The 26,225-nt window shown below is 31.4% G+C and overlaps 1 protein-coding gene across 4 annotated transcripts; it reads right to left on the reverse strand.

Moving 5' to 3' along the window:
• Positions 1-597: 597 nt before the first annotated feature.
• Positions 598-25,066, reverse strand: LOC113399506 (protein transport protein SEC31-like). Of its 4 annotated transcripts, XM_026638650.2 has the most exons (6): positions 25,024-25,064; positions 24,905-24,929; positions 5,565-5,640; positions 4,591-4,611; positions 2,648-2,743; positions 598-2,296 (listed from the first exon to the last, which is right to left on the reverse strand). In XM_026638650.2, the coding sequence occupies exons 3-6, from the start codon at positions 5,638-5,640 to the stop codon at positions 747-749; spliced, it is 1,743 nt and encodes a 580-aa protein (XP_026494435.2). In that variant the 5' UTR covers positions 24,905-24,929; positions 25,024-25,064; the 3' UTR covers positions 598-746. The 4 variants fall into 4 exon arrangements, with proteins under 4 accessions (XP_026494435.2, XP_026494440.2, XP_026494436.2 ...); XM_026638651.2 differs by lacking the exon at positions 4,591-4,611 and having other exon boundaries at positions 599-2,296; positions 25,024-25,066; XM_026638653.2 differs by lacking the exon at positions 4,591-4,611 and having other exon boundaries at positions 600-2,296; positions 24,905-25,065.
• Between the last annotated feature and the right edge of the window lie 1,159 nt (positions 25,067-26,225).

The following is a 26,225-nucleotide window of genomic DNA, read 5'->3' on the forward strand; positions in this document are numbered from 1 at the left end:
TATTGTCATATTAAGGTTAATTTATCATCGAATTGTACATGTATGTCGTCAAAATTAAAAAAAAAAAAAGTACTTTTGAAAAAACATGTAGTGTAGTCTAGCAGTGCACCAAAAACAATAAATTTTAATATAATTTTATTATCAGTGTATAGGAGATATAATGGCAATGTAGAATAAATAAAATGTTATATTTTTTTATTTTATTTATTTTAATTGATTTCTATAAACAATATAATATTTACAAAAATAATATAAATAATCATTTCAGTTACCAAGTCCAATTAGTATATATTCATTGATTGATGTTCTATTATTATTTATACGTTTTATATATCTTTCATATAAATTATTATAATTATAACATATGTAATACTAAACTAGATATATCCATAGGATTATAAAAACAATTGTACAATCGATATTTTTATGAAGATTATATTATTCCCTTAAATATATCATAAGTTTCTTCTTCTTGGCGTTTATTTAATGACGTAATTAATTTTTTAAAGAAATTGGAGCAAAGATCTTTGTTTAAAAAATCATTAATAAGATTGTTCAATTGTATTTCATTAATAATGAATTTGAGAAAATATAAATGTGTCCAAATAAATCATCATTTTTAGAACGGATATTGAAAAAATAGGGTTTCCTTTATTACTCAATAAAAGTCCTATACAATAACCTTAGGAATGCAATTATTAAAAATAACTTTAGTACTTAATAAATAAGCATAAATTAATTGTTTATCAAAATTTAATGGATGCATGCGATCTGTGCCAGCAGAAAGACACAGCTAAACTACTTATTAATGACCCAGCTAAAACTAGAAATCCACCCCATAACGCGGCTGTGGACGAAATGCATATACCGGTCTCATGTGGGAGGTCTTCAGCAAAGACCACTCTCAGACCCTTTTCGATAGTCGTAACTGGTTCATAAGTTCTATTACCCACGTGAATAATATCACGTCTTTTCCTCCTCGGCTCTGTGCTTCCAGGGTTCGGGCAGACTTCGCAATCAGTCTTACATAGTTCAACTTCGCATTGGATTATCAAATCCATTTCGTCAGGAAACTTGAATGCGTTAAAATAGGCGTAAGCTATGATGGAAGCCCCTGTATTACCCGTTTCTCTTGTCTTCTGGAATGATCCGAAGAGTTTCGGTTTGAGTACGCAGCCATTAGAATCGGTCAAGGGTACGACGTGATTGTTTCCAGAATCTCTAGCTATGCACTCTCTTACTAAAATATCGAAACCTGGATCCCCGGTAACAGATACTACTAATGTCATTATTTCACCGATTTTGATTAAGCCATTAGCTTCAGGAGCGAACGGACCTTTTCCTGTTTGAATATCCAAACGAGCCATGGCAGTGTCACCGCTGAAGTTACTTGTAATTTGATTGAGCATGCCGACACTAAGTGATGATACTAGCTGCTTTGTTAAGTTTCCTTCCCAGAGACATCTGACTCGACGGATATGATCCCAGACTTCCTGTATACCAGGTTCGTTTTGAAGAACTAAAATATTCTCCAAGTATGCTTGACCTTCATTTTCGAAATCACTGAAGAATTTTGTACCACATTTGTCAAGGTTGACAGTAAAGGAATATTTAATTTGATTGGAGTTTTCTCTCACGTAAACACAATCAGAGTCTTTAAAATGGTCTTGAGAATAGATAATACCATTATAAGCTTTGTTGAATTCTATATTGATGGTCATCATTTGTTTGCCGCAGGCAACTGTTATATCGTGAATATGTGGCGGATGACGGTCATCGTCATCTGGCCCAGGAGGAAGTTGTGATGGTAGGGTTCCGATGTTGCCATTGTCTGGATTTTCAGGCTGTTGCGTAGGGAAATTAGGCTGAGTAGGTTGATACGTCGAAGTTACTTCATTATTAGGCTGGGAAGGTTGACTAGGTTGGTAATCTGGCTGAGAAGGTTTGCTTGAATCGTATGGAGATTGGGATGGTTGACTAGGCTGAGAAGGCTCTGATGGTTTATACGGATATTGGGATGGTTCGCTTGGTTCATATGGTGGTAAAGTTGGCTGACTAGGTTGATAGCCCGGTTCACTTGGCTGGTACGGCAGTTGGCTTGGCTCCGATGATGGTTGCTCCGGTTGACTTGATAAGAAAGGCGAGCTAGGTTGATAGTTTGGACTGGAAGGAGATGGACCCTCGCTATACGAAGGCGTTGGGCGATTTCCCGATGGAGGGTAACCAGTTGGCGGTAGATAAGATGCAGGTTCAAATGGCCTCGGTCTCTCTGGTTTGCCACCAAAGTATTGTCGTGCTGGAAATATTAAATAATATTTAAATATTTAAATTACTAAATACAATTTGAACAAATGTGTATGTTGTGAATCAGTGTTTTGTGAAATCTCGTAACCAGCGTGATAAGCGTGACTTGTGGATGTTTGTGTTTCGAAAAAATATCTACTTCAGAAAGAACATCTTAAATATCGAAATTAAATTTTCAGTCAATAATTATATAACCCTGCTGGGCCTCCTCTCTCTTTTGAAGAGAAGGTTAACAGTATGATATGACCCTATAATATTTAATGTCTTTTACGTCAAATTATTTGTATATCATACGAGTGTCATTGTCATAGTCTATGGTCACCTGAAATTTACTAAAACGGACCTTTCCTATTCTTCTGTTGGTATAAACCTTGAATCCATTGCAGGAGATTGTTGACCATTTCATCGCTATCCGCAGCTTGTCCTGGTTGATATTCAGCTGGAAACTGGATTATCAGTGGAAATATCCAAGAAGATCTTATGATTCCAAATCCATCACCGGATTATTCTCGTTTATGAGAGAAGACGAAATGGTTAAATTAGAATTTTAAATTCATAGTTATATTATATAAATAGTAGAAGGATAAGAAACCAAGGTTAATGATGAACGAAAGAAAATATCTAAGTTAAGTTTCATAAGATCTATTTATAGTTAATTAGTTTCATCACACATATTAGGGAAGTTAGAAGTAAAAGGAAATCATCTTTACTATAAATAGAAAAATTAAAAGTAAAAAAATAGAAATGTGTAAAACACAAGGAAAAATTAAGACGGAAGTGAAGAAGAAGAATTGAGCTGAATATAAAACTTCAACTCATTATGTTCTGTTAGTTGACAGAGAAACATTTAATCTATATTATTATAAAATCTCGGGGCCAATTCTACTAGGTAACTATTCCGATCCAATTTTCCAATTTCGACTATTCCTCACAAAAAATAACCTGAGCTTAATCCTAACTGATTAGCTTATTCATATCGATTACGATACGATCCAGATTAGATTCCAAACCAACTTTAATCGAAACACAACTGGATCGTTGCGTTTGTAGAATAGAAAACGTCTGAACGATTATTTTTCGAATCGATTGCGATACGCTGTCAATTTCTTAGTAGAATTTAGGCCCTGTATGATTAAGTAGACCTCACTTTGAAGACACATTGTTATTGGTTAAAGTCGAAGTCATTTCATCATGCAGTTTTTATTTTTTTATGCAGACTTGAAAATGTTATAGTAGATACTAATAAAATATTTATAAGGACTCATAGAACCCTTAATTGCAAAATTGCATAATGTAAAAGCAATATGTATATTTAAAATTATAACCACGAATTAAATCAAGTTTTTGCAATGGCTAATCAAAATCGGATTAACTTGACTGTAATCTATACAGTCATTGGTCGATGAAAGCTGATGACGTAATAAGCGACCAATGAGCGTTAAGTATATAGTTTCTTAGTTAATCTTATTTTGGTTAGTCTGTATATCTTGACAACTGTAATTTAGTCTTATTAAGTTACTCATCTCAACTTGGAAAGCGTTCATTTCGCATCGCATAGTATATTTTTTCGTTGCGTGTAAATAAGCATGAGTATAAATGAAAACAAGACTCGTAACCTGAATTATAAAAAACTGTTATTCATAATATGTAATTTCTGTATTATATTAAATTGTATTCAAATGAAACATTACGTGATATATCAAATAGTCACATATATATAAGGAGACAAAAGCCGATACCGCTGTGAATATAATTACATTGTGATGCCTATTCCAATCACAGAAGGACAAAGACCAATAAACACCATTATTATTGAATTTAGGTAGTTGGTTAGATAGTAGGTATCTTAGATAATCTGTATTATTAATTATGGATTTATTAAGACATGACGTTTTGAATGTCGGCGAATTTGTTTGAATTAAATTATAAAAGTAGTTCTTAGGAATGGTATTTATAATACAACAATATTCCTGAGGTGAAGATGGTGAAGATGAGAAAATGTTTTATTAATGAATTAATGTTTGTACATCAGCTACAAACAGCTATTGATACTACATTGGGTTTACTTATTCGATACGATTTGCTCATCGCAGAAAACTTAAGGTTGGTTTATCTTTGCTCCTTCTTAGCTTGAAATACGTATTATCATGATTGTTATTAAACAAAATTTAAATTTAGAATAGATTTTGCGTCAGAGAATTTAATATATTTTCCAAGACAAAATTACAAGTCTCGTTTTACACTGTTATTAAATCCACTAAACCATAGTGTATTGTGTTTACGTACCGATCCTAGGCTTTTTCGGTTCTGTAAAAATTTTGACATTAAATAAGTGTAATATATTATAAATATATGTACAAATTAACTTAAACTAACATTTGTCCCTTTTCCACGTTTAAGGTTAGAACGAGATAGCTATATACGTTTCATGATTACCAAGTTCATTTAACAAATATCGAATTTTCGAAATGTTTTTAATTACATATGTAGAGAATAGTAATGTTGAAATTATTTATTAGTAAATATTGTACTTATTTGCCTCCACTGGTGACAGGAGGGTTCGTTTTTTTGCCCAGAGGATCAGAAATGCGATTCAATATTTTCCAATGTTGCTAGCATTCTTGCCACCGTTCCGCGCGATCAAGATTTACGCAGTACATTTTTAATTAATATTTGGACATATTTAAGGACTTAATATTAATAAGCTTCTTATGTTAATCTTATTCCCGATAAGACATATTATAAAACAGACAGTAGTTCAATCTTTGTCAAAGAACTAATAATCATGAATCACTATTTGAAATAAATACATAAGAATAAATGATGATAATATAAAACTAAATTTATTTTACGTTCAATTAAATAAGTATTCAATCTCCTTGGTTTCAGTGATTGTTTTTAAATATTCATTACTTATAAGCTGTTTTACGATCGTTGTTAAACGATAAGCTTCAACAATAAGCAACAATTGTAATTAGATTAAAACTGTAATAGAATTGTCATTGTAGAAGAGGTCAGTCAGTCAACGCTCAAATCATTTGTCAATTTTTTTTTAAATTAAATAATGTGGCTAAAGAAGCTAACTTACTAATTCTTAATTTAAAAATAAAAGGTGTTCTTTTTTTAAATTAGATAAAAATACAATAAATTCATTATTATAAAAAACAATTTAAACATATCTTCACTTTGATTTAAATTTTTATAATAAAATATTAAAAACGCTAAAAATGATTTTAAGTTTTTGTTAAGTTATTACTTACGAAACCGTGAAGAAGTGTCGATTGCATTTGTGCACACGACAAGCGCTGTCAGCGCTAACAAACTCCACCCGTACATCTGAAAATAAATATAATAAATTTATTAGATTTTGATTTTCGCTTTAATAATGAGCATGACGTGAAGCCATTAATGCTTTAATTAAACAAATAAAATATCAAAATGTATTTTAGTACATTTTTTAATGATATGTGATTAGACATTTATAAATTAAACACATTACGTCAATCGGTCGATTTTAAAATAAACGTAGCTTTAACTTTGATAAGTAATATTCCAGGAAATATTAACTACTGAGTAAAGATTCGCTTCAAATCCCTCTTCGTTCCATGTGCGCGTGTTCTATGTGCGCAAAGGCTCATACGTCATTTGACAACCGATGTACGGCGATACGCCATTTTGATACTTGTATTGTATATAATAAATTTTATAACTATAATAGTCAATATCACATTCCGACGCTATATATCGCTGGTATTCTTCAGCAAGTTTCGATTTTCTTATTACAGAATACCTCACTGGCCCTCTGGTTGATAGATACAAGAATCTACTATGTATATTGGTACAGTTTATGTTGGCTTATTCTATGATGAATTATAGTAGGAATTATTAAAGTATTTTCTGGATTCCTAATATATTTCTCTGTTATTGTTAACGAACGTATAGATACTACACATTTAATATAATCTTGTAAAATGACAATGTTTATCAATCGAAACTATTTAATTAAAATAAACCTATTTAGCCGAGATGGCCCAGTGGTTAGAACACGTGCATCTTAACCGATGATTTCGGATTCAAATCCAGGCAAGCACCACTGATTTTCATGTGTTTAATTTGTGTTTATAATTCATCTCGTGCACGGCGGTGAAGGAAAACATCGTGAGGAAACCTGCATGCGTCTAAGTCAAGAGGAGGCCATAGCCCAGCAGTGGGAAATTTACGAGCTGTTAATGTATTTAATAAAATGTAAAACCTATTTATAATCAAATATCACACATCTTTATCAATTCAGTTTTATTAGAAACATTGAATTTGAATAAAATTTCAAAATTAACAAACCAATGATGTTACATTGTCTTAGTCTTAAGCAATTGTGCATTGTGGTCGCGAGTTCGATTCCCAGAGGTTGATTTATCGCTTAGGAACAATGGCCCGTATCGCAGCTGTATGTTAATTGATCCTTGACATAGTAGCTAGTTTTTGTCTTCCTCTTCTTAATTAAATATTATGACTTCTTAAATTAGTAGCTTATATTTTAACATAACTTTGTATCATTACAACTTCTTTGGAACATAAGTGAGCAAAAAAAAAAACAAAACCAAAATATACTTTATTCAAGTAGGCTTTTACAAGCACTTTTGAATCGTCATTTAACAAACTATTTAAAGTAAAGCTACCACCGGTTCGGAATATAGATTCTATCGAGAAGAACCGGCAAGAGACTCAGTAGTTACTCTTTTTCAATATCTAAAAATACAGTCATGTTAAAAGAAAGAGCGCTAGAAGATCTCTTAAAAATCTTTTTTATTAGCCAGATCACCGCTAACCCGGGCGCCTGTTGTGCTTAAGACGAGGCTGTTTGAACCCAAGACAGTATAGATTTACGTATCACACGCATTGGGTCAAATGAACTCTTACACAACGATAGAAAACATACACAGGTAGTTACGTTATGTATAATTTAACATCAAGTGAGTCTAAAAAGTAAATAAACAGCTTGTAACGTGTTTTATAACTAAACAATGAACGTCACGAATAATGATTGTTTAAATTTATTAAATCATTAATTTTTTTTTTTTTTACCTTTGGCGTTTGATTTGACGCGACATCGGCGCTGTAAGAAATATTAACCATTCCTTAAAACGTCATAGCGCTATAAAACTTTGGAACTATTATTATTATTATTTTAAAGGGTAAGTAATATTACCAAATATTACTTAAATATAAAATAGAAGACAACAATATTAAGACCATAGTACTGTCTTATAGTAAAATAAATTATACATATGTAGATGGTATATACCCAGACGGACGTGCTAAAACCCAATAAATATGGTCGCATATCTTATGAGGGAAACTAACGGCGTAAAAATTCGTCTCTAACTGTAATCTCTGTGTCGATTGCAATTAAAACACTAGGATCTTATATTTCAGTTTCGGAAAGTTTCCGTAGTCTCGGAATGGCAATTCAACTATGATATCAGGAAATACTGCCAGCATTCTTACCACGAATCCTAAAATAGCTTTTCTAATTAATATATTTATAATTATGAAAATAATTGTACAATGTCAACAATTATTACATAAATAAATAACTACTATTATAATGTTTTAATTAAAATAATAATTTTCATTTTTAATGAATATATGAAGTAATGATTTGAGTCCATTCACAGCGGCCATTTGTTATTGAGCTTACAATGACTGAGATATTTTATCTGTGGGTGACTGTATGTGTGCACGCACACAGGTTAATCTCTAATCACTCTCACCATCCGATGGGACGAAAATCTGTCATGACCGCAGAGAGTTCAGGTGTAGAGTCAAAACTTAATGGGTTTTCCTAGCTAGGCCAGGTTCAAGGGCTTGGAGGCCCTAGGAAAAAAAGGAGTAGAAGGCGATTTTTTTTAAATACGCGACAAACTCAGTTTAACAGATTTTCTGTTTCTGTAACAAATTAACAGTAAGAATGAAAATGTTTTGATAAACTATATTTTTTTTCTTATCTATAACAATATATCATATTACAAAGGCCTCTTTCTTGTGGAAGACGCTGTTGCTTTCCTAGGGGCTCGGGAGTTAACACTACCAACTTCCAAAAATCGGACTATTTAAACCTAAGGATTGTAGACTGTAGCCTTATAAGCCCCTAGACCAACGTGACTTCATCATTGAAAAGTTGAAATTGGCTATCGTTTTTATATTATTTGTAAAAGTACCTGTCCAACATAATGCTTAACAAATATATGCAAAAACAAATATTATGAATAATAAACTCATGCAAGCTTCATATATTCACGAGTAAAACCAAACATAGAAACATGTCAATATAGGAAAGTCATAACATTGCCAAGTCATTATTAGAAAATTCACATTTTATAACTGTTTTGTGCGTGACCTATTATGTAAGCTTTGGCTAGCGTTGACTGGCGGTTATGACGCTGCGTTTGTTTTTATTACATAAAAAATCACTTTCAAATTTAAAAACTCAAAGCATTGATCATCTTTCTAATATAATTAACTGTCTATTTTATTATTATAGACTTATTTAAGATCATTTAAGATCAACTTCCAGGTGAAACAAAAAAATCATGACATTTCAAAAGTGTGATCTCCATGCGAAAAGACAAATTAATATTTATTCACTTTTTTTATTTCGTTCGTAAAGCTAGATTCAATTATTAGGTAGTCTAGGTATGCAGATATGCAAATCAAATAAAAGTAAACCAACAAAAAAAAATAATAATATTTTTTATTGTGAATTAAATTATTAATTATCATACATATATAATTACAAGTAATGTAATTTTTATCATTTATAATTTAATTTAAAAAAAGAATATATTCTAAACGAAATTTCATTTACGTAATTCATTACCATAACTCATAAATCATAATAACTCGTAACATCTATAATTTTTTTTATCAAAATGTAAATTATAATTAATTAAAAGTCATTAATTGTTCATTAATTAATTAAACTAGAGTAATTGGTAGAAAGAGGGACGAAATATGTTATTTAGATATTTTGACTGAATGCTACACTTTCGGATAAATATCAGGCATTGTAACATAAATGACGTAAGTGAAGCGGTACAATGTTCAATACAATGAGCGGAATAATATTCTATCTTCAAAAACAACACACACCTTGTATAACTTGATAGACTTTTTTTTTTAATTTCTCACTCACAAGCAATGTAAAGTTTGGTTAATACATACAGTGTAACTTAAGCCACAGGGGACATAACATCTCAGTTCCCAAGGCGATTTGGCGATGTAATGCAATGAAACGTATTGGAATGGTGAATTTTTTACGGTACCAATGGGTTATTCAGGGGCGGACCGTAAGTTTAGGGGGCCCTGGGCTAACACTACTGAGGGGTCCACCTAAGACATATCTGAACTTCAATTAAGACTTGAATTAAATTAATTGAATGGGTTTGATTAATTGCAGAACTCGCAGGGCTGCAAATCATACGATGTGTTTAATTTAATAAAGTTATGGATTCTTTCGAATTATCGTCATTTTTACTTTGACTTGACTTAGCTGGGGCCCCCTTGTTTGTAATGTTTTTAATAACCGTAATGTTTTTCTACTAAAGAAGCCGTAAAAAGGTAGTCTATATATAAAATATCAGAAAAACATGCCGTAACAGTCATCCCGTAACTCTTACGTCACGTGTGCTTTTTCGTCAGCGTCCTTTATTGGGAACTTTTCACATAAAGCTTTATTGAAGATTATACTACTTGTAAGCAGAACAAATTATTTATATCTATAACATAGTAATCGGACATTATTAAATGTCACTGTATAACGACTCGATCGTTTTTTTTCCCGCGAGAACCGCGTCCCAACCGCCCGTCGGTGCGAATTTACACATTACATAATAATACGCGTGCGTTTGAACGTATTGAAGACGTGTCACTTTATGTAATTCCTGTTCTATACATTGTAATGTCATTCATCAAAGATTAATGAAAGAGCTTACGTATTTAAAATGAAAAGATTATTATTAGCGATGACTATTGAAGTGATACAATAACATCTAAATAGACTCATACAAACGCTTATGATCTAGTTTAAAGCCAGCACTGGTTCTGTATATATATTCTACATATATTCTCAAAATCAAAATATTGTTTATTCGAGTAGGCTCACAAAAGCACTTTTGAAATCGTGTTACAGTGTAGAACTAAATTTAAATTTATCACCGGTTCGGAAGTGGATTCTACCGAGAAGAACCGGCAAGAAACTCAGTAGTTACTCTTTTCCACCATTTTAATTATAAAGTATGTCAGTAAAGAACATTTTTTTTTATATAAATATCCTGCTTAGAAATATATATTAATACTAAGTCAGTAAATACTATGTCCACAATTTTTTATCTTTAATACAATCTTGTATTGAGTAATATGCTTTATTTATCTTTTTTTTTTTGACATAAGCTTTAAATTTATTTATAGGCCAAGTTAAAATATAGAAAGTAATAAATTTATTAACAATTGATAACATTAAGTGCTTAAATATATACGAATATGAATTAAAAATAGTTACTGTATAAATCTTGACCGCGTGGAATGGTGGCAAGAATGCTAGCAGCATTTCCCCATTTCAAAATATCATTGTGTGTGTCATGTATAAAAATAAAAACATTCGTTCCGTTCGTTTTCTATTCGTTTACGCATACTATCAGATTAACACTGCAAAGTCGTACTCAAGTAAAGAAAGTCTCGAACAGTATCGAAGCAAATCCAGAAGAAACCAAACCAAAATAGGACGCGTAGTTTTGGCGCCAATTAAAATTCCCACAGACACACACAACAACGCGGAGATAAGACGGCCAAAACACGATGCTACCTCTATACAAGTACATCTGTCCCATTTTGGTATAATCTTGTTAGTCTCAGAGAAAGTTACTGTTTTGAATACGAGACAATTTCCGTATTCCCTTCGACGTTTTATTTATAATTCAAATAGACCCTTAGATGTAACCGCTATTATTTTATAGTCTAAAATTCAAAAATAGAACCCGTGTCTTCTAAAATGTGAAAGACTTGACTTTAATCAATCAAACTCATCATATATTTTACTCATAAGTAAAATGCAAAAGTATTGTATTGTTTCGGTTTGAAGTGTGTGTGAGTAACTACACGCCTAGAGCTTTTGTAACTACATGCCTAGAGATTTTATTATATATATATATAGATATAAAGGTAAAAATTCAAAATAATTGTTTTTTAGAAAGTAAAAATAGGCAAGGGCAACACTGAAAACGAGGATGTTGTTATATTAAAAAAAAAAACATACATAAGGAACATATAATTTCAGTTCCTAAGGTTGGTGGTGATTTGACTTTGTAAGGGATGGTTAAGAATTCATACAGTAATAATGTCTATGACATTATCAGTCTGTCTACTAAAATAAATGGCCCATAGATCCTACTCAGCCAAACTGGCACCAAGCCCTACCGGTTTTTTTGAAGTGTCAATCCCGCTAATGAGAGCCGAGATGGCCCAGTGGTTAGAACGCGTACATCTTAACCGATGATTTCGGGTTCAAACCCAGGCAAGCACCACTGAATTTTCATGTGCTTAATTTGTGTTTATAATTAATCTCGTGCTCGGCGGTGAAGAAAAACATCGTGAGGAAACCTGCATGTGTCTAATTTCAACGAAAACGCATTGGAACAGCGTGGTGGAATAGGCTCCAAACCTTCTTCTCAAAGGGATAGGAGGCCTTAGCCCAGCAGTGGGAAATTTACAGGCTGTTAATGTACCGCAAATCGGTCAAAGGAACATCAACTCATCCACTGACAATACGAAGTTACATAAAAATCTCTTTTCGACAGACATATTGCATTGCTTGCGACGTCTCACAGTTCAAATGATATTATTACATAACATGATCACATACAATATCGATTTTCACAGATCCAAATGGAATTATGTAACCCGGACAATAGATCATTTATCAAATATTCGAAACGATTCGATCGCTTTCATGTTAAAATTGCGATTGAAGTTAAAGGAAGTAATCATCACAATTGTTATGTCAATCAGTCAATCCTTCAACCTATATTCAACAAACACAGCGTTGTATATAAAAATATATATATTATAATAATTTCTTCTTTCTAGTAATCGAGTTTAATTGATCAATTAGTTATTAAGTACTCTACCTTATTCCATTCGAAGATTTTTTTTTTCGAACTGTGTATTGCTTTTGGCCCTATTGGCCTCTACAGCGTCACCAGGAGGGGTAGGCGAGCTAAACTACTCAAGCCTTGATGTTGAGATCCCACTTAAGGGCTCAGAATACGCGCGTCCTAAGGGTGCCTCCTGTGAGGCCGGACCTCGGCTTAGGACGCCGTCAAACAAACCCTTATTGTTAAACTATATTATACACTACTAACAGTTCTTGATTAATAATAATCTTCACAATCAACATATATCCACTTTAATTTTACTTCCAAAGTTCCTATAACAGCTTTGACGAAATTCAAAACGCCATTTATACGCAAATCCATAATCAAGCTATCCACCAATGATATCACGCCATATCGGAGTCAAATGTTTTTATTTGTCTTTAGTCCTATTGTGAAGACTATAAACCTTGAACTAGCATTTAAGCCCTATTAACCCCTACAGTAGATTCCACGAAGGTGATTCTGTAATATATGAATTCGAGATTGTGTCTGTTTCCTTGCGTATATGGGCCGGAAAGCGGTCGGCAAAGTCGCCATTTTATTCGAGAATTGCGCGAATGAATGAATGAAAGGAATGAGTAAAAACTAATCAATTTAAATAGATATATACTAATACTATAAATAAAGAACACTTCTTTGCTATTTAAATTTTGAGTATCAATATTCACTATTTTGGAGCAATATTTTTTTTGTGGTTCGTTCTTTTTTGTTTCGTTGTCGTTCGTCTTGGTTGTTTGGGCGCAAAATATTCTGCCAATGTCACGTGCAAAAGAGATGATACTGAGATTAGACTGTTTAAAATTTTGAAGTGTTTAATTGCAGGATCGATCCTAACTCCTTGGACTATTGTCGTCCCCACTTCTAACACAAGTGATAAGCTTCAAAGGAGAGGTAAATAGGAATATTAGTAATTTCTTAATTAATTTGGGGCAGCGCTAATAAAAAAAAAAATAATATGCTGTAATTATTTTAGTAAATCTTAATCACGTTCTGACATATCACGTCCGAATTCTGAAATCGGTTTCACGTTTGATCTTACGGAATAATTCTACAATTAGAAGATATAATAGGCATACACAAAACTTTGCATAATGTATGCGGTCAAGTTGAAGCGTAAATATTAAATCTATATTAACAAAGCTAACACAGAAACTAGATTTGCAATCACAAATAGTACTTAGATGTTCGAGATCATGCCAATATTTTGCGTTAAAACATCTTCGTTTACGTATTCATAATCGTTCTCAACAAGCTTGTAGACAATTTAGATTTAAAAAATAATAAATATACTGTTAATAAATAAAATATGTACCCATCTAAACTTATATATTCGTTGATTCAAGAAAAACACAATGTGCAAACACTGCTTTCACTTATACCTTACTCGTACTCCGATAAATAAATCTGACACAACCGGATATTTCCAGTTCATGACCAACGGATTTACGCGCTTCCCGTGGCACGGGAGTGATTGTCTGTAACACTTCAAATTTTTTACGGGCCTTGGAGCTAGAACCTGGGGATCTGCGGCGTTATATCTAGCCACTAAACCAACGAGGCTATATATATTATATGTTATATTATACTATATAAAAACGATAAATTTATTAGTACGATATAAAATTAACGTGACAGCATCTTATGGAAGAGTACTAGAACATATATTTATATTAAAAAATCGATGAATTAATTATTATTTGTAACATACTTTCTCATAGTAGAATAGCTAAGAATAATCAGATTCACAAAATAAAAACTAAAACTAATGATGATTATAATTTCAATATAATAAAGCACATTATATACTTTGTATCAAAATATTTATCATTCTAGTAACAATCTGTGCTCGCGTCTTCGCCGACGTGGACTTCAGATCGTGACTATTAAACTGTATACGTAGGTATATTTAAATCTCATTATTACTGAAATTTGAGAACGTTTAAGAATGATCAAATAATTATATAATAATAATTGTTTGAAATAAAAAAAAATACTAAAAAATATATTTATATAATATTATATGAAACCTAAAAGAGGCGAGATAGACCAGAGGTTACAGCGCGTACATCTTAACCGATGATTGCGGGTTCAAACCCAGGCACCAATGAATTTTCACGTGCTTAATTTTGCGTCTATAATTCATCTCCAGCTCGGCTGTGAAGAAAAACATCGTGAGAAAACCTGCACGTGACTAATTTCAATGAAATTCTGCCACGTATGAATCCACCAACCCGCACTGGAGCTGCGTGGTGAATATCCTAACCTTCGCCTCAAAGGGAGAGGAGGCCTTAGCCCAGCAGTGGGAAATTTACAGGCTGTCAATACTATACTATTACTATTATATAAACCGTATAACATAGAAAGAGAGGAAAAGGTCGCCTGGAGGAGGCATTTTAAGTGTCGATTTCTGCCAGTCCACTCTACTTTGAGCCGCGTAAAAGAACTTCCTAATGTTTAAGCGACTTTTCATCTCTTTCTCTACCTGCTGTCCCTTTCTTCGATATACGGATTGATATAACATTATTTACAATTTTTTGTTTTTAATACACACGGGATTTTCAACAACAGTGTTTAATTTTAGTCATTTAATGATCATCAAACATTGTTAACTTCATTCATCGTGACTGTTATTTAAAACGTAATATATATCAAAAGCAATTCCGGTCTAACCGAATATCCCACGAAACATCTCTTTTTGTTTAGAAGTCGTTATTATATTTACATTATGCGAAGTCATAATAACTACTGTAATGACATTATCTAACAACTAAAATATTTTCCACGAATTACGATTAAATACAGAAAACTAAGCTAAAAATTCACAGTCGAAATAACTCCTGCATTTTTATTAAATCTTATTTCTTAATGAAACGAAACGACGTTAGCTGAATGTAAAAGAGCTCTTATAACCAAGTAATAAAGATCAAAATATAACAAAAACAGTCTGTTTTTTGCATAATCATTCACAACAACCAATCAATACAGTTTTTTTTAAATAATTATAAGCTTTAAATGTAATGTATTAGAGATTAAATTACCTTGTGAACACATGATTAACCTAAAACAATATTGTAGCGTGAGAACACTTTTTACACTTACGATAACATCTCATAAGCATTGTTTTGTTTGTAAAGTCGGTTAACATTTCTGGGCCGAATGCAGCCAATGAAATGGAATTTTTATGTTGTAATAACGACAAGACTTTGACAGATCATATCTTAGAAGTATCGGTGTTAGCTTTTTACTAAAACCTATAAGATATAAAATCAAACATTATATCAAAATATTATTTATTCAAGAAGATAACTAAAAGCACTTTTGAATCGTCACGTTACATTGGTGAATTAAATTTAAATAATACCACCGGTACGGAAGGTAGATTTTACCGAGAAGAACCGGAAAATAACTCAGTAGTTACCCTTTTCCTCCATATTAATTACAAAGTATATAATTAAAGTACGATTAAATTTCCTATATCCTGCCTAGAAGTCAATAAATACTAAGTTCACGATTTTTTATCTTTAATACTATGTGCGTTATTTATTAATGTTTTTTGACCTTTAAATTTATTATTATGTTAAAAATTGCTATGTAATCTTATGATGTACGTACGTTATATATATAATTTAAAAGAATATATATGTATGTATTTTTATGTGATTACTTATAGTTTAAAAGTATTATTACTGATATGTTTTTTGTTTTGTTATGGAGAAGCGAGTACTTCTGATACTATGAGTGTTTTCATACTTAAAACAGGGTTTAAACCTTTTACTTTTTTTACTTCTCAAAAATTACTTTTCAATTAATATAACTTAATAAAACTTAAATTAACCGAATATGTTTTTAGTAAAAAGTATTTTCAATTTTTCAGTCTTCAAGATTCAATTACTATATATTTAATACTCTAACTTTTATTTTATTTTAATGATCGACTTTTAAACATCCATTATTCCGGATGCTATCATTATTTAAAAAAAATAATAAATTTTCAAACTAAACACAAGAAGCGACTCGACCACATATACACATTCAATGATTATGATCCTCACATTATTATGAATATATTATTATGAACCTCCTTCAAACCATACTTCTAAATTTCGTTTATGAGACACTGACTATAATAATAAAAATAATTATATTTAAATAGCGTATTTATTGACTTAAAAACGAAACTCCAACGGAAGTGTGTATATCAGATATAGTTTTCAAGAGTTAGATGTCGATATAATTTGAGTCCTTACAGAATAACACCGCTAGTGTTGCCATATTTATAATGAATGGCAACTTTATATCAAGAAATAAGATCAACATTTGCTCGAATACTTATCAGGAGTAAACAGTAGTTGTAAGTATGTTCACGCGTCCATAATAGCCCATAAATCAACACAATGGTGCAATATAATTAATTATATTTACATCACTACGTGAGAAATGAAGCTGATACATTCTTACATAGATTATGTCAAAGAATATATGAAGTGTTAACCCTAAAAAATTGGGGTTACGTGAACAACTCTTAATTAAAGTAATTTATCAGAGATCAAAGACGAAACGAACTCTTTTAAATTTTATTTATTAAGTTTTACAATATAAAAACACCTACATAAATAATTCTGTCCCGTATCTTCCGTTCGATTGAACGAAGAAAAACATTCAAACACACGAGTCATATCATAGTATTAGTAAGATAAACCTATATTTTTTTCTGGCATTTATTTGTGCCAAGAGGGCACAGATTATTTCACCAATGTCACGTGCGAAACCTATATTTTTAAAAACGCTTGTCAATCAACGTCATTGGTCAATGACAGCCGATGACGTTTAAATGACCAATATCAATATTTACTAACTTTGAAAATGTAATCTCGACCGTACCGATCAATCTCTATCGTGTCTTCTCCATCGCACGTGACATTAACGAAATAATCTGTGCCTTTTTGGCACAAATAAAAGCCACAAAAAAAAAAAACTTTGAAAATATTAAGACGAAGAAAACATTTTTATAATAATGAAGTTGGATGCTTTGAAATAATTTCCTAAGTCTATTCTTGGTTTTGTTTGAATGAAATTTGATATCTTCCATAGCTAAATATAAGATTTCTCTGGGAACTCATCTAATAGAAAGATTATTATGTACTTTTTTTCTCAATATAGACTCACAGGTCTTCTTAGTATTTATTCTATATTTAAATAAATCATCTCCATAATCTTTTCACGATAATATTTGATGTAGCAACCCTTAATTGTAAACAGGATTAACAAATGCAAACATTGTAGACAATTTAATTAAATCGAATGTTCGAGTGTAAACTGTTCTTATAATCTCGAATTCGAAATTCAAATGTCATTATATAAATGGTTCGTGAGTCTGTCAATTAGCCAACAAGGAGAGCCATTGTTAGGGTGACGCAACACGAGACATCTTATTTTAAATTTACACGTTCTAAAGGCTCGCGAGCTAATTGTCGAACGAACTTACAATCACAATAGCAATGTTAATGAAATGCTGTCACTTTTGTATTTTTTAATATCAACTATCAAAAATAATTAATATTTCATATAATTGGAGAGTTATGTTAATTTTAATTCGGATTGAAACAATTTACTTCTAAAATGAAAAAATAAACCAAGTCTCAAAATTTAACAATCCAAGTATAAACCATCAACTTAAATCCATCCGTCTATTTTATCTTAAAAATTATCGGTGAAACTTCATCGCCCATAGGTCGATGGGAAAGTTCTAGGTCTAAACTGAGACTAAGACTGGTATCATTCACCTTTGCCCTAGCCTTGTGGCGAGGTATGCTGAAGATTTATATAGTGGTTTTAATGGCGAGGAATCTCCGTGAAGTTAGTATTAATCGGCGAAAACTAACTTATATCAGCACATATGTTTTATTATTACCTCTTGGAAAACGTAAAGATCCATAAATATAAAAATAAAAGTGAAATATTATTTATGTTACTTCAAACAAAAATTATAAATATTGGGCTTTGTAATTTTTGCCTTAGATCATCATTTATGGAGATTTATTAATGAGCGTTAAAAATATAAAAACCAGATAATATATTTTTAATTTTTTTTTTCTTCAAGTCATTTTCTACCTTTACCAAGATAAGGTCAAGATTATGTCCAAAGACATAAATCACGCCACCGAACAGTAGTCTTTTATAGCTTAAATATCGATAATAATGACCACAGTAAATGTGTCAACGTACTTCAAAGTTATTGTTGGGGCATTATGCAAATGACCAAATGATTTTGTAATGTTGAACGACGGACATACATTGAATAATATGTTAAAATCAACCAGTAACATATTATTTTATATACGACCTTAAACGCTTTTAATGTTGTTTATATAGCCTTTATTGACTGCCGTTTGAACAGTACTTATTCAAAGATTTTATGCAGGTTAAAGGTTAATATAAGACTGAACAAAAACAGAGGTTGTAAGGTAGCTAAAGTGTTACATTTTTCGGTCAAGAGATGGCGTTATGTGTATGTTAAATCGCGCTATTATTTAAATATTTTTATTTCACATAACTACGTCCTAAGCTAAGTTTTTTCTATGCTACCGACTACGTTCTGAGCCATTCTCATAGGAAACACCGTAAGGATAGACGAAATTCGGAACATTAGGAGCCTTGAATTTCGAAGCGGAGTCTAATAATCTAAGAGGCAATAGCAATTATCAAAAAAAGCCAAGCTTAAAAAATAAATTCGCAGCCGTTAAAACGACTCCATCTTGTTTTATTTAAAAAACTGTGACTCCATCTACCATTGATACAGTTAAGATCTGTAGAACGAACTACATTATGTATTTGAATACTAGTAGAATTTTAATAAAAGAGATTCTAATAATATGTTTTAATAATATATACCGCCGACATATATTCTGTCACCGGACAGCAATACTTGGTACTGTTGACGGTTGAGTGAGCCAGTGTAACTATAAGCACAAGGGACATAAAATTAGTTCCCAAGTGATGTAAGGAATGGTGAACATTTCTTCAAACGCCAATATTTATAAGCACCAGCGACCATTTATCACAATGACATAAAAAAAAACACATAAGTAGATCTACTTGCATAAATCTTATGAATTCATTTGTATTTAATACTAACTATCCGACTCGACTCAACTCCAATCGACCGTACACGTATAATTAGGAGAAGAGAACAGAGAATAGAGAGATGTTCCGGGTAACAGTTCCGATTATTAGAAGTTGATTGTATTTAAACAACGAAATATTACCGAATTTCCGCTACTTAGTACGACAGTTATTGATACACCAAACGGTTTGCTGAACATAAATAAAACTATCTTTATATTGGGTACTCGGTCTTCAATATTCTACGATATAACTAAAATTTATATAAATAATAAATTAAATTTTTGCATAGAACTTTTACAAACAATCATATGTTGTATTTATAAGATACACCATCGATAGAGATGTTTACGGCAGTCGTTCATAACTTAAGTTTCGTCAAAACAATGACATAGTTACTTTATAAGACGTTAAATAGTCGAATGATAAAGTTCGAATTGTAGAAAGTATTACAACAGCATTACATAAAAAAGAGGAGACGCTAATTTGACATATGTTACAACATAATAAGAGTCATTATTATGTGCCCAATAACGACGTATGTAACCTCTGACATAAATTGTACTGTTATAACGTAGCTGATTCTTATAAGACAAGTGATAGAAATTATTACGTTATTTAAAAAATAAATAGCGTGTTTATGATAACTACGTAAACTTATGCAAAATACATGCAAATATAAACATATCTAGATGCAAATAATATAATATAGTGACCCGATGGTCCAAGAACACAAATAGAACCACTAAATTCTATTTTCTTAATTTGTGCTAATAATTTATATCGTGGCTATCGGTGAAGGAAAACATCGTAAGGAATCCTGCATGTGTCTAATAAAAGATCCAAATAATTCTCCAAATAAAGGAAAGGAGGCCTAAGCCTATATGAGTGGCAATTTTATGTTATTTAGTGCAAATTCATGCACAAGTCAAGCAAATGGAAACATATATTTACAAATAAAATTAGCTCTTTATAAAAGTACACATTATAAGTGACTCATTCTCCCTCATCGAGAGTTTAAAACTAGCGTCTTTACCGATAATTGGTTCAAGTACAGACAAAGTATACTAAATCCATGTCTTCAATTTGTGCTAATTATTCCCGCCTGATAATCGATTAAATCTACATGTGTCTAATTACAATCTGTCACATCTTATTAATACCAACAAACATTGGAGATTCTTGGAGGACTACTAACATTTCTCAGAGAATTTTAGATTTTGGGTTACTTTTGCTTTCCTTCTTTTTTGGATAATTTGTATTCGGATCAAATCCCTGACCAAATATTTCAGATACATGTAATATTGTCATTATAAGCACTAACTTGACCCACTAAAATGTAAGCGTTAATTTCATAAACAGTGCTAATGATTTAACCAAATAATATGGTTGTTTCGCAAGACCAATTTCTTAGATCCATCATAGTGAGTCAAGGCAAACTGAAACATCAATTTTATCCTCCGAATCTGCAATTAACTTCGTATTAAAGGACATGTCAGATAATTTCGTAAAGTACGCTGACCTTTCTTAATTTAAATAATTTTGCTATAGCATATTAGCTAGAACAAGTTTAGAATATACGTCGTGAGTTACATCAATATTTTGCATTAAATTCAAGCTGGTTTGGATCTAATGCAAAATAGCACCTATACGGAATGTGGATTCCACTAAGAATAGAAAATTGTCTTTTTTCAATCTATCACGATATTCAAAAATCGAAATCGATCGATCGAAAATCAAAAATTCATAGATAAGTTTTCTAGAATAAAATATATTCATTTTCAATTAAAATAAACTTTTTTAATTGACTGCTTCAATCTTGATAGGCTAGTAAAATATAATATAATAATAACCGGATAGAGTCGAAAGCATATAAGACACCGTAATTAAAGATTGACTAATTAAAATACCAAATCTAAGGTTTAAAAATTTCACGGTTCAAGATCAACTTTCGCTATTTCGTGTGATTTTAACTTTTACTATGACGTTATAGTTGTATGCTAATATTGTACGAACATGTAACATTTTAACATAGTATTTATTGAAATGAAAAAGAAAATTATGAAAGTTAAACTTATTAAATAATTTTAATAGTTCTGTGCCACAGATGACATATTTTTTTTCAAATCAATTATTTTAATTTGAAAATAGAAACATTTTAATATAACCATAATAATATATATATATTTTTAATCTATTTGACAATTGTAACTTTCATTGCTTTGGCATAAAATATTCTGCTTAATAATATGCCCATTTAATTATAACGAAAAAAAAAATACATTCTCTTTCAATGTCGTTGTCATTTACGAACGTGACAGCTGGGATAATGTCACCGTTGTTAACTGAATATAGTTCGTGAGAGACGAATATCTCTGTGACACGAAAATCCTTTCACTAGGAAGTTTGGTTAACATCCTGGAAATAAGCGAGTGACATAAACATATACCATGTCACATAGAAAGAGTTGTGTTCGATTATTTCGAAATAAGATTCTACACGCGACTTCTTCCGGGATAAAAAGTATCTGAAGTCGCACACTGGACAATAAGCTATATTATTTTGCAATTTAAAAATAATAACCTAGCATTCATCGCATATTCTTTCGTCAAAACGTGTTTTAATCGAATTTTAAAACTATATCAAAAATATAATTTTACTGGTATTTTATGCGAATCATGACGTAAAAAATATGGCCGCTATAAATAGATTCTAGTATTCATTTTTTTAATTATATTGAAATTAGTATCTCCATTATTATTTATAGTTCTAATTCAAGCTTATTGAGCTTCTCGAAACTCGCGATATCTCGATTCGAATATTTTAAAGCAATTTTATTCAATCTTCTTAAATGCGCGAAAAAGAAACTCAAGCGAGCCCCCCAATAATGCGTTTTTAAATTTAATTCTTGTATTCTTTTGATGATTGATAAGTACTGGCCACCGATTTTTTGCGTTCTAATGTAAAGTGACTTCCTAAAAAAGGTGTCCATGCCTTTTTAGTCGACCCGTAGCCTCTATTAAGGCTAGACTGTCGTTGGTTTAGCCCAAGTTACTCTAAGAGTAGCTTATGCCTCGGGAAGCACAACAAACCATTGGTCCTGCGCCTGGAATATTTCCGGTCGTATAGGATTTGCCGTCCGATCGGATCATTAGAGTGTGGGAATGGAGAGTTCCGCTATATTTGAGTACACACCTGTTACCTATAATATGTCCTGCATAGTTCGCTTGTCCCCCGCCGTCGCCGAAATCGGTCACAACGCCATCGTACTACTAAGACTAAACCACAATGCTTTAAAACATTCAAATTGACCATACATTGCAATCTGACAAACGCTCTTGACAAATGTTCACTGGTATTAGTAGAATATGAACTCCCAAGGGCCTATTATTATGTCATTATTACTCACAACTATTGTCATAGCATTCGTGCACTGTCCCGAATTACAATTTAAACATAACAAGTGGACTTGCCATTAAAATAACATTCGGATTTGTACTATATTCTTATAATTCCGTTCAATTTTCAATTTCCTTAGAAGTATCTCACTGATATAGCTCTCATCTCCTTTTAAGACCAAGAATAGGATACATTATTCATTATTTTAATATCAGGTATTATATAATAGAGTAAGACCTGAACGCACTATTAGAGAACAGTAAATAGTTTTTGAACCATTTTTATTTTGCGTTAGATAGTCCGTTAATTAAGGACGTAATGCTTTAATTATTTATATGTCTCTTTAGACAGTCAAAGCTGAGACCGCGTCGAAAAAATATTAGCCAGCTGTTGACCACTTGTACACGCACACTAGTAAAGTAATTTGACGTTTGGAAATCTCCAAACGTCAAATTACTTTACTAGTGTGCGTCACTCGTCAAGCGTAGCTGTCACTCACACCAAGATATTAAACTTGGCTTTATGTTTTAGTTATTTTGTAGTGCGACAGGATGTATAAATAATCTAAGTATTATATACAACTTGACGTTACAAAGGAAGGGAGTAAAAGCCATACACGTCATATAATATGACGAACTTTATGAATGGTCAAATTATTATAATACATAAATCATATCTAAGTCACGTTAGAACTGGATTTGACTTTTTTACACTTCAAATTTTAAATATAGATTCGAATAGTTTGTAATAATTTAATTCGAATTCGGATTTTTCTGTATCAATAATGTTACATAGATTAAAAAGATTATATATGTAAATATTATTTTTTTTATTTTATCATTCGTAATGCTTATGACCTGCAACGATTACGCGAACAGGTTGTATCTGTGATGGGAGTCAGTATTGTAATCATGGTAATCAGCAAGTAAAAGTGTCCGAGTATAATGATTAAAGTAGAGATTGCATGTTTTCACCTTTAGTCTAGAATAAAACTTTTTAGATTTTTTAATAGAAAATCTATTCGGAACATTTTTTTTAAGACAGAAAATATCTTAAATTTTTATTTAAACATGTATAAGGTATCTGATATGCATTTGGAGTTTTTTTTTTATTTTTTTTTTTATTACTGACACATTTTTAATCTGTCGTAAATAAAAATAAAAAAATTAAAACTAACTTCGATAATTGCAAATTAATAAAAAATATAAATACTATCGAAAATAAATATATATGTACTTTAACATTTTCCGTTTATTCTAAGTTCAAAAACCGCTCATTGGATCATTGAGAAACCTTTCTAAGGCATAGTATCTATTTATAAATATTGCACATCCTGCATACATGTCATGTCAAAACGAAGATAGCTTGACCCCTGTACTTTATAAGAGCGCTTATTTTATAAAGGTCAAATTGGATTTTTTTCATTACATTCATTTTACAAAAATAAATAAGGATTTCTTTCCGAATATTTTGTTTGCTTTTTTTTTATTTCTTCAATTACTTCATATTTATTATGATTGAGACTGAGAAGAGACATTATGTAATTAATAATTTATTAGTTAAAAAAAAACATAAAATCTTTGTATTTAAATGCATTTTTTTCAATTAACAATATTCAATTACAAATCAAATATACCTAAAGACGTTGAGATAAAATCTCTCTCATGGTATTGTAGTTTTAATCAAGATGTCAATCTATTTAAAACAATAGACATTACATACTTAGATAAATTATAGCTTTTTAACACTTTTAAAAGCATCCATTAACCAACCAATATTACTGACAATTGACATTTATATAAAAAAATTAAAGTTCAACAACATAGCAAAATGTTCCCTAAGACAGTTAAGATAAATAAAAAAAAAAATACCTTAAATCCTTTTTGAACGACACAGCTAAAACAAAAGAATTATATTATTAATCACACCACTAAAATCACAACCGTTACAATCGCGTTTTTAAATTTAAAATTGAACGAATGGAACGAACCGTATTTTTTTTTAAATTGTAATGCCTTGCCGGCTCTGCGTGTTGGAGGTGAATGTTTGCGGGCATTTCATAGTTCACGCTTTTAACCTCTGTGGTGATGTTACCACCATTATTGTGTGACCCTCATGTGGTAATGCCTGGTACCACACGTGGGGTTATTTAATATTGGCGTATAATTTGCACAATATGGGGGCAGGAGATGATACTTATTAACAATAATTAGAATATTACAATTGTGTAGTTTTTTTCTCTTAATTTGAACATTGAAGGGCTTGTATTAAGACGCTTGTCTACGCCGAAAATACGCATTGAAGATTGACCAGATTTTTTTACTCAATATATTTGAATTATTTAAATAACAATACTCTTAAGTTGCTTATATTTCTATTTTCTCTTCTACGTTTATTTATATTTAAAGTGATTTATATATTGTACGGCGTTAGAATAGAATCTGCTTTCTTATTTATTGTCATGTCACTAATTAGAAAAAAAAATGCACTGTTTACAGCTCTAATCAGAAATTTCATAGTAAGATCATAACTTAAATTATATTATAAAAAAAATCTGTACTTACTTGTCTATTTGAATGGCAAGAGTTCAAGATTAATAACTTCAATAGATCAATAGGTTTCGTAAGATGTGTGTTATTATATACTAGCAATTATGCCCATTACCTTTCGCGAATTTAATTAAAAAAAAAAACTATATGTCTTGTTTGACACAGACAGACACAGCCGGTTGGAAGTTGTTTATAAAAAACGGAAAAGAAAAAAAAAATCATTCTATAAAAATTTCAGACAGACAAATTGGAAAGGTCGCCTGGATAACATTACGCTTCTTCCTTACGAGACGATTTCGCTCAACTGTAAGCCGCGTAAAAGTACTCTGTTCCAATCAAATATAGTTTAACGTACACACACATTTTCTTAACTAATACACTACCCACTCGTCCTGGTCTCGCACGAGCAGAGCATCTACAAAACAATTTTATCGTAATACGTATGACTTTGTTGGTTTACGCGACGCACGCCGTAAATCTTCCAGTCGGCCTTTTTCACGGCATCTTTTTTTTTTACGGCATTGGCGGACGAGCATATGGGCCACCTGATGGTAAGTGGTCACCGCCTCCCATAGACAAAGGCGCTGTAAGAAATATTAACCATTCCTTACATCACCTATGCGCCACCAACCTCGGGAAGTAA

This window comes from Vanessa tameamea, chromosome 25 (genome assembly GCF_037043105.1).
Source record: "Vanessa tameamea isolate UH-Manoa-2023 chromosome 25, ilVanTame1 primary haplotype, whole genome shotgun sequence".
NCBI lineage: Eukaryota > Metazoa > Arthropoda > Insecta > Lepidoptera > Nymphalidae > Vanessa > Vanessa tameamea.

Coding starts and splice junctions, on each gene's coding strand:
- LOC113399506 (XM_026638650.2), bottom strand. CDS start 5,640: ATGTACGGGTGGAGTTTGTTAGCGCTGACAGCGCTTGTCGTGTGCACA. Junction 2,744..4,590: donor ACCGAAAAAGCCTAGGATCG/GTACGTAAACAC, acceptor TCCAGTTTCCAG/CTGAATATCAACCAGGACAA. Junction 2,297..2,647: donor CCAACAGAAGAATAGGAAAG/GTCCGTTTTAGT, acceptor TAATATTTCCAG/CACGACAATACTTTGGTGGC.